General features: G+C 45.2%; 1 protein-coding gene across 1 annotated transcript in view; it reads left to right on the forward strand.

The window, feature by feature from the left end:
* The first annotated feature begins 515 nt into the window (after positions 1 to 515).
* The window catches only part of VAPA (VAMP associated protein A), a 45,313-nt gene continuing 28,071 nt past the window's right edge, over positions 516 to 17,757 (forward strand). The window contains exon 1 of the mRNA XM_075826431.1: positions 516 to 635. Within this exon, the coding sequence (XP_075682546.1) occupies positions 554 to 635 (82 nt within the window). The 5' untranslated portion in view covers positions 516 to 553. The remainder of the gene's footprint in view (positions 636 to 17,757) is intronic.

The raw sequence follows: 17,757 nt of genomic DNA on the forward strand, positions 1-17,757 counted from the left end.
CAGAAAAATAAAAAAAGTCAGGCTTTCCTAATGCAGAGATGAAAAAAATTAACAAAATTGCTGTGTTCTTCAGGGGTTAAAATACCTTATAACGTGATTATGTATAATGCTGGTTATATCACAGTGATGTGTGGATTATTTTATTAAATAGTAATAAAGTTTTATAATAAAAAAAAAAAAAGTGACGTGTAAACTAGGGCGTGGTTCCATAGAGTAGGGCGGGGCTACAGGTGGGCAGTGAGGCTCTGAGTTACGTGCTGACGTCACGTGTTCCTGTCACTACCGGCGCTGACGTGCACTCTGCTACCATTGTGCGGTTGCCGCAACTGTGTTGTGTGTTGAGTCAGCGGTGACCTGGAGCGCAGGGGGTGGAGCAGCGAGCACCGACCCTGCTGTCTTTACAGCCCGCCAGCCCCCCTTCCTCGGTGTCTCACTTACCCACCCGGCCTGGTGGCGTTATCTGCCGGGCCTCGCTCCATTACCCCAAACCGGAGGCCTCTTCCCGCATCTCCTCTCCCCGCATCTCCTCTCCCGTGTCCCAGCTGCGAGGTGCATGTGTGCCGCCGGAGGAGCAAACATGTCCAAGCACGAGCAGATCCTGGTCCTCGACCCGCCACACGAGCTCAAATTTAAAGGTAACGCTAGCCGAGGCATGACTATTTCATATGGCTTGTGATGTGGCTGCGAGCAGGACACCGCAGTGCACTCCTCCCAGTGCCCGCTGCCTTCTCTGTCTTGTATGTAATCGGGCACATAAAGTCTTGTACCCGGGAGATGCCCGGTGTAGATCTGCTGTCACTGTGGATTGCATGTGCACGTAGTAGACGATCTGCTTGTATGTATGACATGGGGCAGTCACACAAATACGGCGATCTTCTGCTATAACTCTGGATGTATGTGATCTTTATTGACTGACGCACAACATGGAGACCCAAAGCAAAATGATCGGAGACATTGAATGTTTGCCAAAATTGTGCGTGCCCGAGTAAAAGCCTGGTGGAAATTGTCACATGTGCCATGCAGTGGTGTAACTACAAGGTGCAGACGGTGCGATTGCTATTCTTAGGGGTGTCCTAGAATGAATAAAGCACTGACAGGCGCAGTGACATCTTGTGTACCTCATTCACCCTACTCTGAAGTCATTGGAGAGATTTATGAAAAGGTGCAAAGGAAAGTGGTGCAAAGTGGTGTTTTTGCCTATAGCAACCAATCAGGTTACACCTTTTTATTTCTCAGAGGCCCTTTGAAAATTAAAAGCAGCCACCTAATTGGTTGCCATGAGCAACTACATTTGTTGTGATACATCTCACTCATTGTAAACAATGGCATGTGACTGGCAACAGGGCCCGGTTATGTAATATGCATTGTGGTACCAGAACTGCTGGCAATACATTTGGTGCCATGCACTAGTGCAAGCTGGCAGGCTACAATGTTGACAATGTGATTGAACAATCCTTAGACATTTTGCCTTTGGCACCTAATTTTTTGGCTTATTTTCTTTTGCGTCTATGGAAGTTGTTGTTGCTGGGGTGCTAGATAATCTAACCTGGTACCCGGCTCATGAAGTTCACACAATGATGGTGGTGTTGACATGTTGGTTGTGTGAGCGGCCTGGCATCACTGGACGCCACACGGAATGCAGATCTGTATTCAGCTTCTAGTAGTTCCGGCCCTGGTTGTGCTGAGCGCAGATCTGGGACAACACGCTCCGAGACTCTCCCTGTTTGCTTACATGTCTGTGTCCCTGTATATTGCACGTAGTATTTCCCCTTTAAGACCCTATGCATTTACTTTACATTTTTCTTGGATTTGCGGTACAAATCCCCTAATATCTTCTAGTAAATATTTTTTTCATGTCTGTTTGTTAATAATAATAATAATAATAATAATAATATTTATTTGGTCCCGAAGTCCTCAGTCCTAAAACACTTTTCAAATGGAATCAATTCTTGTTCCTTATATAGCACCAACATAGTCTGCAGCGCTGTACACAGGTCGTAATCTCTCCACAGCCCGTGTCCTCACAATCGCGTTTCTTTATGAACCACGCTTTTCGGTGAGTCGGAGTAAACCCATACAAGCGCAGAGAAAACATTCAACTTCCATGCAGATGTTGCCCCTGATTTTAGCCCTGAGCCCCATGATAAGAAGTAAGCCAGTGTAGTACCCGTTCTAATCATTTTGTATAATGGGCTAGTTTACAGCCTTGCCTCATGTGATAGGAGGTGGGCATGCCACATGATCACGCTGTAAGAGCTCCATTATAAGCCTGGGTTATACTGGGATATACGGTTGGTAACACTTCAATGATTGTGACAGACTGTCACTGGCGTCTCTTACGCTTGTAAGTGTTAACATCTTAAATGGTCATATAATATTTCATAGTATGATTTATAGCTTATAGTCTTTAGGTCTTATTCACACAAGCGTGTCTGATTTGCGTCTGCAAAAAAAATAAGTTTTTCATCCTTATGAATGTTCGTGGGGTTTCCGTGTGTCGTCCGTTTTTCTCGTCCATGTTTCTCCTCTGCGAGCACTTTCTGGTTTCGCTTTTTTTTTTTCTGCATTTCTTTTGCAAATGATCCATGAAAAACTAACAGCGCATGTATGTCGTCCATTTGCTGTTAGTTTTTCCATGCACCCATAGACTTTAAAGGGGTTTTCCCATGAAGGACATTTATGACATAGCCACAGGATTAGAGATGTCACGATACCAGAGTTTGGACTTAGATACCGATACTTCGTTTAGTATTGCGATTTCGATACTTTGCCAACAGTAATAAAAAAAAAAGAGAAAAGTTCTTCCATTTTCTGATGTGAGGCGCGTGGTGATGATGAATTTAACCTCCATGTGCCTCACATTAATAGTAATTAACCCCATGTTTCTCAGTCATAATTGGTTAATGTGTAAGGTACATGATGGGGTTAATTACTATTAGGCCCCATTCACACGACCGTGCCCGCAATCACGGCCTGCAATTGCGGGCACGACTGGTCGCCGACTGACAGACGCATTTTCGGGCCGTGCTCCCATACAAAGTATGGGAGCACGGCCCGCAAAATGCAAAAGAACGGACATGTTCCATAATTCCCGGAACATTTCCACGGCACGGACACCCTTCCGTAGTGCTACGGAAAGGTGTCCGCGTTCAATGAAAGTGAATGGGTACATTTTTGCCCACCGCAATTGCGGTCCACAAAAACGGAGGTTTTTTACGGTCGTGTGCATGGGGCCTTAATGTGAGGCACATGGAGGTTAAATTCATCACACCTCGCGCCTCACAATAAGTGATAGAAAGCAGTTTTTATTGTATTTTTTTTTTATAGCGTACACATCATAAATGATGCAAAAAAATAGTTGTGCAGGTTATTACGGCAGCGCCAATACCGGATGTGTGTATATTTTATGTGCTGAGACTTATTTATTGTAAAAAAGGTGTATGTGTATTTTTTTTATTTTTCTTTAACATTATTTATGTTTTTACTTTTTTAAACTTCAAATGTTCTGGCATATATCTATATTACAGTACATTAGTCTGTACTGGTAGTACACAGGCAGTTGTTAGGACATACCTAAGTATGCCCTAACAACAGGAAATATGGTAGGACAGCCCTGGGGTCCTTCAATGGACCCTGGGCTGTCTGCCCATATATGGTATGGCCCTCATTCACGTCACAGGAATTCCCTGTGACGCAATCCAAGGGGCATCTCCCCTTCTCACTTTTCTCCTGAATGCTGCAGTGGCGGTCAGCTTTGATTGCAGCATTCACGATAATAACGGCGGAGATGAGAGGTTTCTCTGATCTCCGTCAGTGGGTCTGCGGCTGTGCAATACAAACATTACCCAGTTCCTGACAGGAAGTGCGTGCGCGGTCAGCATGAGGAGATGCGGCGGTTCAGGCACGGAGGACATAACATGGGGGTGTTATGCAGTGCGCCCGCCATGTTCTGTTTTCATTGCCGCCACTCATTAGTGCAGCGCCGGCCGCATCGCATCACCCTGACCCCGCGCGGGCACTTGTCAGGACTCGGGATCGCAGCAATGACTGTATTACACAGCCGCAGCCCCGCTCTCATACATTTATATATTACTATACTGAGCTGTGCGGCCGCGCAGCTAAGTATCGAAATACATGAAATAACGGTATCGAACAGTTTGGGGATGCAGAGTATCGAAACAGTATCGAAGTTTCGATGCATCGTTCATCCCTACACAGGATATGTCATAAGTGTCAGATGGATGCGGGTCCCACCCCTGTGACCCGCACCCATCTCTAGAATGGGGCCCCATATTCCTCGTTCTAGCTTTTTGTGCTCACTCTGACTCCTGGCAACTTCCTAATTACATGGTCGGGAGTTATGGAAACAGCGTAACTCGCTGAGATATGCTGTTTCTGTAACTCCCATAGTAGGACTGAATGGCAGTTATGGAAACAGCGTAGCTCAGCGAGTTACGGAAACAGCATAACTCCCGACCATGTAATTAGGAAGTGGCCGGGAGTCAGTGAGCACAAAAAGCTAGAACGGGGTTTAGGGGACCCCATTCTAGAGATAGGTGGGACCTGCATCTATCTGACATTTATGACATATCCTGTGGGTGTGTCATAAATGTCCCTTATGGGAAAACCCCTTTAATGGACGTGTCTGGTCTGCAAAAATAGACCAGAATAGGGAAAGCTGTGTGTTTCTCGCAACGGACACACGGTCTGTGAGAAAACGGATGTGTGACTAGCCCCATTGAATTGCATGGGTCAGTAAAGAAACCCCACATGGGTGAGAAATGTTTGTGTGAATAAGGCCTTAGATGTAATGTCATGCCTTCACTTATGATTTCTTAACTTGTTTTTGCCATGTTGGGCCACTTGGAAACTAAGATTGTAGGAAAGGATGTAGATCCTGAGCGCACGTTTACATGCAGCGTTGTAGAAAATGGCGTCCACTGTGGGACGGGTAGTCTTCACACCACAGACAACCACTCGTGATATGAACTGGATGCAGCATAATGGTTCCTGGTCATTAGGGAGAAGGTGCAGGTATTTAATATATAGGGCTAGAAGTAATCTACTAACAGCACAGGTCAGCGCCCCGGGAGGAAGGCTTTAATACTGAGCGGTCTGCTGATGCCCTTCTGTTTCACAATGCAGCTGTACCTGTGGAGCCAGTTTATGCATAGCTTCACCTACAGGACAGAAACAACAAAGCACTCTGCGCTGTGAGTTCCTGCTTTCTGCGTGAATAAAGACCTCTCGAGCCTTGTTGTGACGGATCATTCATGTCTTCTGTAAGGTGTCAGTCACTTTCATTGCTGTGCAGGCGCTCATCAGGTGTATTCACGTCTAAGTTGGTAGCTCCGTTAGGAACCTCCAACGCAGATTGCATAAAAACTAAGACAAAATAGTGCAGCATGCAGAACGGTTTTGTCCAGTACAATGGCGTACATCATGACTGAAGCCCGAGAGACCCCATTATAGTCAATGGGATCCATATGGCGCCATTGGTATTTGTCAAGCGCAGAATCCATCACTGACATTTTCATTGTTCTACTCCTATGTCGGAACAGAACACTGGAAATGAAGAATGCCGATGTGAACAGAGCCTAATGTACCAGTCAGGGCCAGGAAAACTTCCATTTTAAATGGGTTGTTCCATTAGGACACTCCCTAGCCATATCGCCCTTTAGGGAAAAAGGACACCATAGAGGTGCTACCCTCCCAGGACTCCCCCCTACATGTTTTTCTGCAGGAGAACTGTATGTCCAGCTGCACATTGAGTTGTACCTGCTGCAGGGGAAATGTAGTATTAGATGGCGGACTTCAGCTGGCTCCATTGTTAGATGGGGTTTCCTGTTGAGACAAGCCCTTTGAAGAACCTGATCTCAGTAGCTTAAACATGTTCAATACTTGGCATTCCATGTATAACGTAAAAAGCGGCATCAAATGTGGGACCTTTTTATTGGTTTGGGACATTTTTATTTTTTTTCGTCTTTTATAATTGTCTAACCAGCACAGGTCTGATGTAAAGTGGACAATTTCCTGACCTTGTGACATCATGAAACAATCCTTAGGCGGGATTCACACGAACGGGTCGTTCCTGAGCCCGAGTGTCGGCCGGTAAAATCGGCCATTTTGCCCGGCCGGTTTGTATTAAGTTTTGCATCCGTGCCGGGCCGGGCAGATCCGGACAGTGACATCAGCGGCAACTCCTGAAGGGGAATCCCCATTTGTTCGGGGATTCCGCTTCAGGAGTTTCCCCTGATGTCACTGCCCAGATATGGACAGAGACATCAAGCCCTCTGTCCAGGAGCGGATTCCCCGCGGGGACACACGGGGATTCCGCTCCTTCAAGGAGCTAAAGTGCGGCTAGCACTACCTCCCCGCTCTGCTATATTGGCGTCGCTACAGTAGTAGCTGCAGCTGCTAGCGGCGCCATCGAAGGTGTCGCCGGGCCAGGGTGCTTTTCAAGCAGGGGAAGGGAGCCAGCGCAGCGCTCCCTTCCACCTGCTGTACACCCCGGCCCTGCCACACAGTGTACAGCGATGCCATTCGTCAGAATGGCATCAACTCCTCCTCCTCACATGCACTCTGCGCTGTGAGGAGGAGGAGATGGAGCGCAAGCTCCGGAAAACCCGGCCATCACTCGGGACACATCCCGGTGATGGCCGGGTATTACCCGGCCCCATAGACTGCTATGGGGGCCGGGTACCCGGGCGAAGATAGAGCATGTCCTATTTTTTGACGGCCGGTTTTCCCGGCCGTCAAGAAATCGGTCGTGTGAATAGCCCCATTAGGGGTCTATTATTCCTAATGCAGCCGGGTGCCGGCCGATTTATGAACGGCCGGGAAACCCTGCCGTGTGAATGAGGCCTTAGACTAAGGTCACTGCCACAGGGCCATATTTTCGTTTAGTATTTTGCATCAGTGTTTGGAAACCAAAACCAGGAGTGGGTCCAAAATACGGTAGAGGTACAAAATGATCCATTATACTACTTCTCTGTGTTTTGGACCTACTCTTGGTTTTGGTTTCCAAACACTGATGCAAAATACTAATGAAAATACTGCAGTATAAGGCTATGTTCACACTGAGTTTTTTTACGTGGAAACCGCGCCGCAAAACTCGTCAAAAACGGCCCGAAAATGCCTCCCATTGATTTCAATGGGAGCCGAAGGCGTCTTTTTTTCCCACGAGTGGTAAAACTGGCTCGCGGGAAAAAGGGGCATGTCCTATCTTCGGGCGTTTACGCCTCTGACCTCCCATTGACATCAATGGGAGGCAGAGAAAGCGTATTTCGGTGTTTTATGCCCGCGGCGCTCAATGGCCGTGGGCGGAAAAACCAGCGAAAATCGGCGTGCATGCAGAGGAAAATCTGCCTCAAACTTCCAAACGGAAGTTACGGTGTTCTGTTCCCACGAGCCTTAATTTTACGCTTCGCTGTCAAAATACGGTGCGAAAATGACGGCTCGTCAAAAGAAGTGCAGGACACTTCTTGGGACGTTTTTGGAGGCGTTTTTCATTGACTCCATTGAAAAACAGCTCCAAAAACGGCCGTGAAAACACGAGTAGTTACAAAAACGCCTGAAAACAGCGCCGTATTTTCAGACTTTTTTTAGTCACTGCGTGTGAACATAGCTTTAAGCTGTGCAAGTTTGTATTATTAGGGTGTTCTAGGCATCATTGCATCTATTTTGGTGTAAATGAGTTTCTATGGGCTAGCAATGAGCGACGATACAATCACACATGACTTTGTGTTTCACTGTCCTGACGTGCAGCTATATACCTTAGGACATAAAATATATTTTGGCTTCCGTGCGCCTCAACCCCTTACTGTGTACTCCAATCTTTCAAGGGACTGTTGCGCTTGGATGTATCTGTAGCGCACATATTCCAAATCCGACGCTGGTTATTGGTCCATAATGTATTTCCGCGTGCCTCCGATTTTACATCTCATGCCTTATTATGGAGTTATTCCACGAAAGAAAACGTTGCCTCATGAAGACGCCATGTGGCGTCACATTTGTATTCAGTGTTTGCATGCTTTCAACTATACATCTTCTAGTTTTGGATAAAAAAAAAGGTGCAAAAACAGTTTAGAAAAACAAAAATGCAATGTGTACTTGACCTAACAATGATAATTAGCAGGTTAATCATTTTCGTAAAATGTGTAATTATCTTACAATTGTGATGGGGGTACTTATTCCCCCTTAACCAGGGAAGCCTAACAGTACTACACAAGAGCTGTGCGACCAGTCCTCCCGCCATGTGTTTATACATTGAGTTTGGGTTTAGCTGCTGTTGTACGTGTGCCATACTGTCTATAGCACACGTCTAGATTGTTTTGGCCATATATACTGGTCTGTCTATCTTTGTACTTTTTTTTTTTTTTCTAATGTGGACAATGATCAAACATGCGGTGTATTTGAAATATGGACATATGAATAAATGCATTGACAAACATTAGCACTGTATTCAGGACCTCCAAGAGAATGGGGCTGTGTTGCGGTACCTGCGCAGGACATGCGTTTGAGGTCCACACTTCACTTTTATGTACATGACATCCAGTGAATATAGTTGGTGATTTCCTTTATTTCGTGCAGTATTGAAAACCTAGAGTTCCTCCAAGACCGCTGCACGAGGATGAACCCTGGACCCAGATGGAACTCGGCATATTCTATGTTCTATACATGTTGTATGGTGTCTAATAGCATTGATGATTGCCATGATACATGGGAATTGGTCAACCTTCCTTTACCAAGTAGACCTGAGGGTTGTGACCGTGGAGTACAATAGCAAATGATAGTGTGAGTTCCCGGCAGTGGGACCCCTGTAATCAGCTGATCATCAGGGGCGACCTTTCAGGTGAATGGAGGTTGTCTAAACCAGACAGCCCCATTAAGAAGCTGAGCACCTTTCTGAGTAGCATTTCATCAAGATTTAAACCTCTGAATGTAAACGAGAATTATTTCAGTCACAGACGGCAAGCAGAGATCTTGAAAACCGGAGGTGAATCACAAATTATATTAGGAGGTTTCCGAATTTTTTCAATATGCAATAAATAATTTATTTACGTATAAATGGAAAACCCCTTTGTTTGTTTTTTTTAAATTTTTGGGGGAATGTGCACGCTACAGCTCTTCCGATTTAGAACACTTGAATAATGTTTTTAGAAATCCTTTCACCTTGATGTGTTTTGTAGAAAAAAAACTGCCAAGATCCTGCACATGTGAATATGTTGTATTTCTATTTCTCTTCAGCAGCTTGCAGTGCGATGCTTTATTTTGTACGCCTTTTTTTTTTTTTACCCTTTCGTTAGTTTGACATTAGCCAGAGCTACAGGATGTCATTGGAACGGTATTTGGTGACATACGGATCACAGGAGTTTTGTTATGGAACATTCATGTTGATGTCTGGCTTTATTAGTGGTCTTAATTAGTCAGGAACATTTTAATTGCCTTAATTACAGCATATGATTAGTTACTGTTTTTGGCAAGTTTGTTCTGGTCTTGAAGAAGCGATGCAATAGCTTCAGCGCATCTTCGCTGTACACATAGCATTGCTGCAAATTGAGAAGGTTGCCTAATGGCTAAAATTAGATCACTGTAAAATGCTTCCTTGCAATCCTAGTTTGTTGCCAAAATTGGCTGAGACATTTGCCTCCCTATATGTGTGGGATGGCACTCCTTATATGAGATGTGGATCTGTTGCAGTAGTCCGGTCAGGTTTACGTTGGTCTGTTTATGGCCTCCACCCGTCCTGTTCTACAGCTTGAAGGGGGAAGTGGATTCAGGTTCTCTATCTTGTTTTGGAAATTTGAATATATCTCGTCCAAAAACTATATTTTTTCATATATATATATATATATATATATATATATATATAAATTTTGTGTTGAATTTATTTTTTTTATATAAATGAACGTGTAATTATTACCACTGCCATGACGTTGGCACTATACGATATAAGCGTGAAAACCAACCTATAGTGTCCTCATTATTTGGCAGAATTGTTGAAGCGAGGATACAAAGAATGAGTTCCATTAATTTTTATAATATAATTTAATAACAATTCTAGAACATATTTTCTGAGAACTCTGCACTGCGCCGTTCCTGTTATTTCTCTTAGCAGTTTATGAATAAATTGACAACTGGGTGTAACTGGTCAAAGGGGCGTGTCATTATACAGTCTCACTCTGTCAGCACTGATTGGACAGTCTCAGTCAGTATAGGAACACCTCCCCCAACTGGTAACACCCAATTGTCAATTTATTCATTCATTTCTAGGAGAAATTTTGCTCCAGAATTGTTTCATTGGGAATGAAAGTATTTACTAAAACAGATGTCAGGAGAGGTGACAGATCCTCCTTAATCGCTAATGTGCAGTATTTTTGCCATAACATTAAAACCACTGACCGGTGAAGTGAATAACATTAATGTTTTAGTTTACAGTTGCACCCGTCAAGAGTTGGGATATATTAGGCGGCAAGTGAACAGTCAGTTCTTGAAGTTAATGTGTTGTAAGCAGGAAAAATGGGCAAGTGTAAGGATTGGAACGACTGACAAGGGCCAAATTGTGATGGCTGGATGGTCAGGGCATCTCCAAAATGTCAGGTCTTGTGTGGTCGTCCTGGTATTCGTTATTTAGTATCTATCCACAGCGGTCCAATGAAGGACAATTGATGAACTAGTGACAGGGTCACAGGCACCCAAGGCTCATTGCATATGGGAAGCGAAGGCTATCCTGTCTGGTCCGATCCCACAGAAGTACTGTAGCGCATATTGCTGAAAAAGTTGTTGCTGGCTATGATAGAAAGGGGTCAGGACACAGTGCATTGTAGCTGTGTAGCCCATGCTGACTCCTGTCCACTGCCAAAAGCACCTTCAATGGGCACGTGAGCATCAGAACTGGCCATTGGAGCAGTGAAAGAAGGTGGCCTGGTCGTCTGAATCATGTTTTCTTTTACATCATGAGGATAGCCGTGTGCGTTGCTTACCTGGGGAAGAGATAGCACCTGAATGCACTGTGAACAAGACAAGCCAGCGAATGCAGTGTGATGCTCTGACCAATGTTAAGCTGGAAACTTTGGGTCCTGGCATTCATGTGGATGTTATTTTGACACGTACCACCTCCCTAAACATTGTTGCAGACCAAGTACACCTCTTCATGGCAATGGTATACCCTAATGGCATTGGCCTATTTAAGCAGGATATTGTGCCATGCCACACTGCAAGAATTGGTCAGGAATGGTTTGAGGAGCATGACAAGGAGTTCAAGATATTGACTTGGCCTCCAAATTTGAGCATCTGTGGGATGTTCTGGAAAAACATGCCCGATCCATGGAGACCCCACCTCACAAGATTTAAAGGGATCTGCTGCTAACATCTTAGAAGTTTTGTGGAGCCCATGCCACAAGCGGTCAGAGCTCTTTTGGAGGCATGAGGGGGATTTACACAATATTAAAGAGGCTCTGTCACCAGAATAAAAAGGCTCTATCTCCTACATCAGTTTATCGGCGCTGGAATGTAGTTACTAGCAATGTGTTTTTATTTTAAAAACGATGTTTTTTAACAAAGTTATGGCGTTTAGAACATTTATGCAAATGTGGTCCTTAATGCCCAACTGGGCGTTTTTGAATTTTCAACCAAGTGGGCGTATGACAAAGAGGTGTATGACGCTGGCCAATCCGCATCATACACCTCTTGCCTTACACCCAAGCTAGATTCACTGAGCAGCGTGATCTCGCGAGACCGCGCTGTGACGTCACTTCCGCCCACAGGTCCTTCATCCCTGCGTCTGAAGACATCTTTCGTCTCTCTCCAGGCCGATGAGAAGTCCCAGTCGTCGGATCGGTAGTAGCAGCAGCAGCCTGGAGGGAGACGAAAGATGTTGTCTTCAGACGCAGGGATGAAGGACCTGTGGGCGGAAGTGACATCACAGCGTGGTCTCGCGAGATCACGCTGCTCAGTGAATCTAGCTTGGGTGTAAGGCAGAGAGGTGTATGATGCAGATTGGCCAGCGTCATACACCTCTTTGTCATACGCCCACTTTGTTGAAAATTAAAAAACGCCCAGTTGGGCATTAAGGACCTAATTTGCATAAATGTTCTAAACGCCATAACTTTGTTAAATATCGTTTTTAAAATAAAAACACATTGCTAGTAACTACATTCCAGCGCCGATAAACTGATGTAGGAGATAGAGGCTCTGTCACCAGAATAAAAATGTTCTAAGTTGGAAAGGTGGTTTTAAAGAGGCTCTGTCACCAGATTTTCAAACCCCTATCTCGTATTGCAGCAGATCGGCGCTGCAATGTAGATTACAGTAACGTTTTTTTTTCAAAAACCAGCATTTTTGGCCAAGTTATAAGCATTTTTATATTTATGCAAATGAGCCTTAAGTACAACTGGGTGTGTATTGTGTGTACATCTGGGCGTTTTTACTTGTTTTACTAGCTGGGCGTTGTGAATAGAAGTGTATGATGCTGACGAATCAGCATCATCCACTTCTCCGTCAACACCCAGCTTCTGGCAGTGCACAGACACAGCGTGTTCTCGAGAGATCACGCTGTGACGTCACTTCCTGCCCCAGGTCCTGCATCGTGTCGGACGAGCGAGGACACATCGGCACCAGGCGACAGAGGCTACATCGACTTACCTGCAAACGCTGATGCTGCTGCAGAATCAACTGTAGCCTCTGGTGCCGATGTGTCCTCGCTCGTCCGACACGATGCAGGACCTGGGGCAGGAAGTGATGTCACAGCGTGATCTCTCGAGAACACGCTGTGTGTCTGTGCACTGCCAGAAGCTGGGTGTTGACGAAGAGAAGTGGATGATGCTGATTCGTCAGCATCATACACTTCTATTCACAACGCCCAGCTAGTAAAACAAGTAAAAACGCCCAGATGTACACACAATACACGCCCACTTGTACTTAACTTTAAACACGCCCAGTTGTACTTAAGAAAGGCTCATTTGCATAAATATAAAAATGCTTATAACTTGGCCAAAAATGCTCGTTTTTAAAAAAAAAACCAAAACGTTACTGTAATCTACATTTCAGCGCCGATCTGCTGCAATACGAGATAGGGGTTTTAAAATCTGGTGACAGAGCGTCTTTAAGAGAATCCGGCATGTCTAACGTGCAGTCCCATCTTCAGACTGCATATTAAAGAATGGGGAACGGAACAGACTAAAATATAGTTATGTGAGAAAAGCTAATTGATAACCTCTGATTTATGGTTTTAAATACCTGCTTACTCTAGGCTTAAGAGTCCAGTGGGCGGTCCTACTCCGTGATTGGCAGCTATGTCTGTATTCACACTCATTCTGGGAAGGTCTGTCAATGACTGAGACTCTAGCCCACAGTGAGCAGGGATTTAAATAAATAAATTACATCTTATCCTGAATCTTTTGTCACATAACTAGATAGAAGTCTGATCAGCTCCTCCTGCTCAATAACCTAATACCTGCAGATAGGACAGCGCGTTCAACATGACAAGTTCCCTTTCATTTTATGGCTGAATAGTGTAAGTTCAGTTCATCTGCCCTTACGACTGCCTAAAACTTAGGCAGAACAAACAAATGTGAACAAATTCAAATCACCACCTACGTCAATAATTATTTGGCTTGAATAATAGCTAAAATTTATGTGTACGGATTATTATGTGAAGGCTGGTTTGGATCCACACAAAATCTGACACTTGACAAATAGAAATCAGAACAGGAAACGTCTATGAAACCTAAGTGCAATCCTTAAAGGGGTCGTGCCATGATCGACATTTATCACCTATCCACGTGGTAGGTGATAAGTGTCTGATCGATGGGGCCCCCGAGTCCCCTGTTCTTCCTCCCCACAAGACTAAAGTGAAGTGGAGTTTGAATGCAGCAGCGGTCGAGCATGTGCACTGTGGCTCAATTCAAAATCTATAGGACTGACTGAGATAGTCGGCTATATGCCATAATACTCAGTTTTAGCTTAAGGCTATGTTCACACGGGGTATTTTGCCGAGTTTTTTGACGCGGAAACCGCGTCGCAAAACTCGGCAGAAACGGCCCGAGAACGCCTCCCATTGATTTCAATGGGAGGCGTCGGCGTCTTTTTCCCACGAGCAGTAAAACTGCCTCGCGGGAAAAAGAAGCGACATGCCCTATCTTCGGGCGCTTCTGCCTCCGACCTCCCATTGACTAAAATGGGAGGCAGGAGAAAGCGTATATCTCGCTGTTTTATGCCCGCGGCGCTCAATGGCCACGGGCGAAAAACGGCGCGATAATTGCCGCGAAAATCGGCGTGCAGGGGGAGGAATATCTGCCTCAAAGTTCCAAACGGAATTTTGAGGCAGATATTCCTCCCCCAAAATACTCAGTGTGAACATAGCCTAAGGCTATGTTCACACGGGGTCTTTTGCCGAGTTTTTTGACGCGGAAACCGCGTCGCAAAACTCTGCAGAAACGGCCCGAGAACGCCTCCCATTGATTTCAATTGGAGGCGTCGGCGTCTTTTTCCCGCGAGCAGTAAAACTGCCTCGCGGGAAAAAGAAGCGACATGCCCTATCTTCGGGCGCTTCCGCCTCCGACCTCCCATTGACTTCAATGGGAGGCAGGAGAAAGCGTGTTTTATGCCCGCGGCGCTCAATGGCCGCGGGCGAAAAACGGCGCGATAATTGCTGTTCACACGGAGTATTTTGGGGGAGGAATATCTGCCTCAAAATTCCGTTTGGAACTTTGAGGCAGATATTCCTCCCCCAAAATACTCCGTGTGAACACAGCCTAAAGGTTACATTTTCACAAGGACTATAGGAAAAAAAACACCACAATATTTGTAAAGCAATTTTTTTCAAGTACAACAATACTTCATATGTGATTATAAACTGCTGTTTGGACACACGGCAGAGCTCAGAAGTGAAGGAGCACCACTTGTCTTTTAGAGTGCAGACTTAGCTGGATTGGTTTCTGGGTGCCATGTTGCATTTGCAAAGCCCCTTAGGTACCAGTACAGTGGAAGTCCCCAGATGTGACCCCATTTTGGAAACATACTCGTCAAGGCATTCACCTAGAGGTTCAGTGAGCATTTTGACCCAACCGGTGTTTTATAGATTGTATTAGAATTGGGCCATGAAATTTTAAAAAAGCAAACGTTTTTTTTCCAATAATATGTAGTTTTAGCTACATTTTTCATTTTCACAAGGAATACAGAAGAAAAAGTAGCTAGGCGTGTAATACTATATTATATATTGAGAAGATTTGTAAAATTTAACTTGTTTCCTTTTAGAATCCTTGCAGGAACTTACCTGCTGTCACTATAAGGCTATGTTCACACAAGGCGGATACGCTGCGTAATCGCCCACAGCGTATCCGCCCTGGGCGTTGCAGGGAATTCCGGCCAAAAAAACGCAACAAATTGTGGTGCAGTTTTTCAGCTGGAATGTTCGTTGAGAAAAAAGAATAAAAAAAAAAAGGTTTGTTACTTACATAGCCATGGCGACGCGTCCATCTGCCGTCCTGCAGGGCGGCCTCCTGGGATGATGTTTTATCCCATGTGACCACTGCAGCCTGTGATTGGCTGCAGCGTTCACATGGGATGAAACGTCATCCCAGGAGGCCGGCTTGGATGAAGAAACACAGAATTGTGGGTAAGCTACTTTTCTGCCGCATAAAACGCAACATCTGCTGTTTGTTGTGGGTTTCAATAGGGAAAACCTGCAACAAATAAGCAGCGGTTACGCAAATACAATTGACGTGCTGTGGATTAAAAAACCCGCACCGCAAGTCAATTTCTGGGCGTTTCTTCCGTTCAACATTTACGCGGCTTGCGGGTGGATGAGATTTGTTCAAATTTCATCCATTGCTACTGTATTATGCTGCGGAGCTTCTACAGCAAAATCCATTGTGGCATATCTGCAGTATTTACGCTACGTGTGAAATGACCCTAGTACCTTTTGTGCTTCTATTGTAGTTATCCATTTAAAAACAATACACTGCTGTTTTGCAGAAACTACCACGCTTAAAATGCAAGATTCTCTTCTTAAAGAAATCAGAAAATGACAGTTTTTATCTTAAACCTATTTTTGATATATCCTATCCATCCTTTCGATCATCTCTGTGCACTGAGCCACATAATAGACTGATCGTTCCTCTTCTGTAAAGATCGCTTGTCATCTCATCACAGGCAGGATGGCAATGACCAGTAACACCTTTACTATTAGGGGGTATTGACACGGGGCAGGTTTTGTTCAGGGATTTTTTTTTAATGCAGCTTTTTAAGCCAAAAAAACCAGGAGTAGCTTCCAAAGGGGGATCTGTAGTATATGACCTTTAGGCTATGTTCACACGGAGTATTTTGACGAGTTATTTGACGCGGAAACCGCGCCCAAAAACTCGTCAAAAACGGCCCGAAAATTCCTCCCGTCGATTTCAATGGGAGGCGGGGCCTATCTTCGGGCGTTTCCGCCTCTGACCTCCCATTGACTTCAATGGGAGGCAGAGAAAGCGTATTTCGCGGCGTTTTATGCCGCAGTGCCCAATGACCTCGGGCGAAAAACGCCGCAAAAAACGCGGCGAAAATCGACGTGCAGGGAGAGGAAAATCTGCCTCAAACTTCCAAACTGAATTTTGAGGCAGAAATTCTGCCTGCAAAATACTCCGTGTGAACATAGCCTTATACTTTATCTCCCTTTTATGATCCACACCTGGTTTTGACTTCAAGAACTGCATTAAAAAATCTGACCAAAACCTGCACACAGGATGGAAAGGTCAGTGTTTAAGGGTATGTGCACACACACTAATTACGTCCGTAATTGACGGACGTATTTCGGCCGCAAGTACCGGACCGAACACAGTGCAGGGAGCCGGGCTCCTAGCATCATACTTATGTACGATGCTAGGAGTCCCTGCCTCTCCGTGGAACTACTGTCCCGTACTGAAAACATGATTACAGTAAGGGACAGTTGTCCTGCAGCGAGGCAGGGACTCCTAGCATCGTACATAAGTATGATGCTAGGAGCCCGGCTCCCTGCACTGTGTTCGGTCCGGGACTTGCGCCCGAAATACGTCCGTCAATTACGGACGTAATTAGTGTGTGTGCACATACCCTAACAGTGAAAATTGCCGCGCAGTGTGGATTCTAAATCTGTAGCACGTCCATTTAACCTGTTAGTGACCGGCCCATCGTGTTTCTACGTCGGTCACTAACGGGCCTTATTCCGATGCCATAGACTTTTTACGTCGCGGCATCTGAATAAGTAAACAGAGCAGGGAGCTGTCAAATCTCCCTGCTCTCAGCTGCTAGAGGCAGATGAGGGCTGGGAGCGTCCCTGCTCTGCCGGGTGGGATCGATATTAGTATCGATCTCACACGTTTAACCCCTCAGATGCGGTGCTCAATAGCGTGCATCGCATCTGAGTGGTTTTGGAGAGAGGGAGGGAGCTCCCTCTCTCTCCCACCGACACCCGGCGATACGATCGCCGAGTGTCTGTCTCTAATGGCAGCCGGGGGTCTAATAAAGGCCCCCAGGTCTGCCTGGAGTGAATGCCTGCTAGATCATGCCGCAGGCATGACCTAGCAGATGCCTGTCCGTGTTAAACGGACAGGCATAATACACTGCAATACAAAAGTATTGCAGTGTATTATAAATGCGATCGCAGAATCGCATATTATAGTCCCCTAGTGGGACTAGTAAAAAAGTGAAAAAAAAGTTTAATAAAGTTAATTAGAAAAAAATTTTAAAAAAATGAAAAGCCCAGCTTTTCCCCTTACAAACTGCTTTACTATT

The sequence above is a fragment of the Rhinoderma darwinii genome, chromosome 5 (assembly GCF_050947455.1).
Source record: "Rhinoderma darwinii isolate aRhiDar2 chromosome 5, aRhiDar2.hap1, whole genome shotgun sequence".
NCBI lineage: Eukaryota > Metazoa > Chordata > Amphibia > Anura > Rhinodermatidae > Rhinoderma > Rhinoderma darwinii.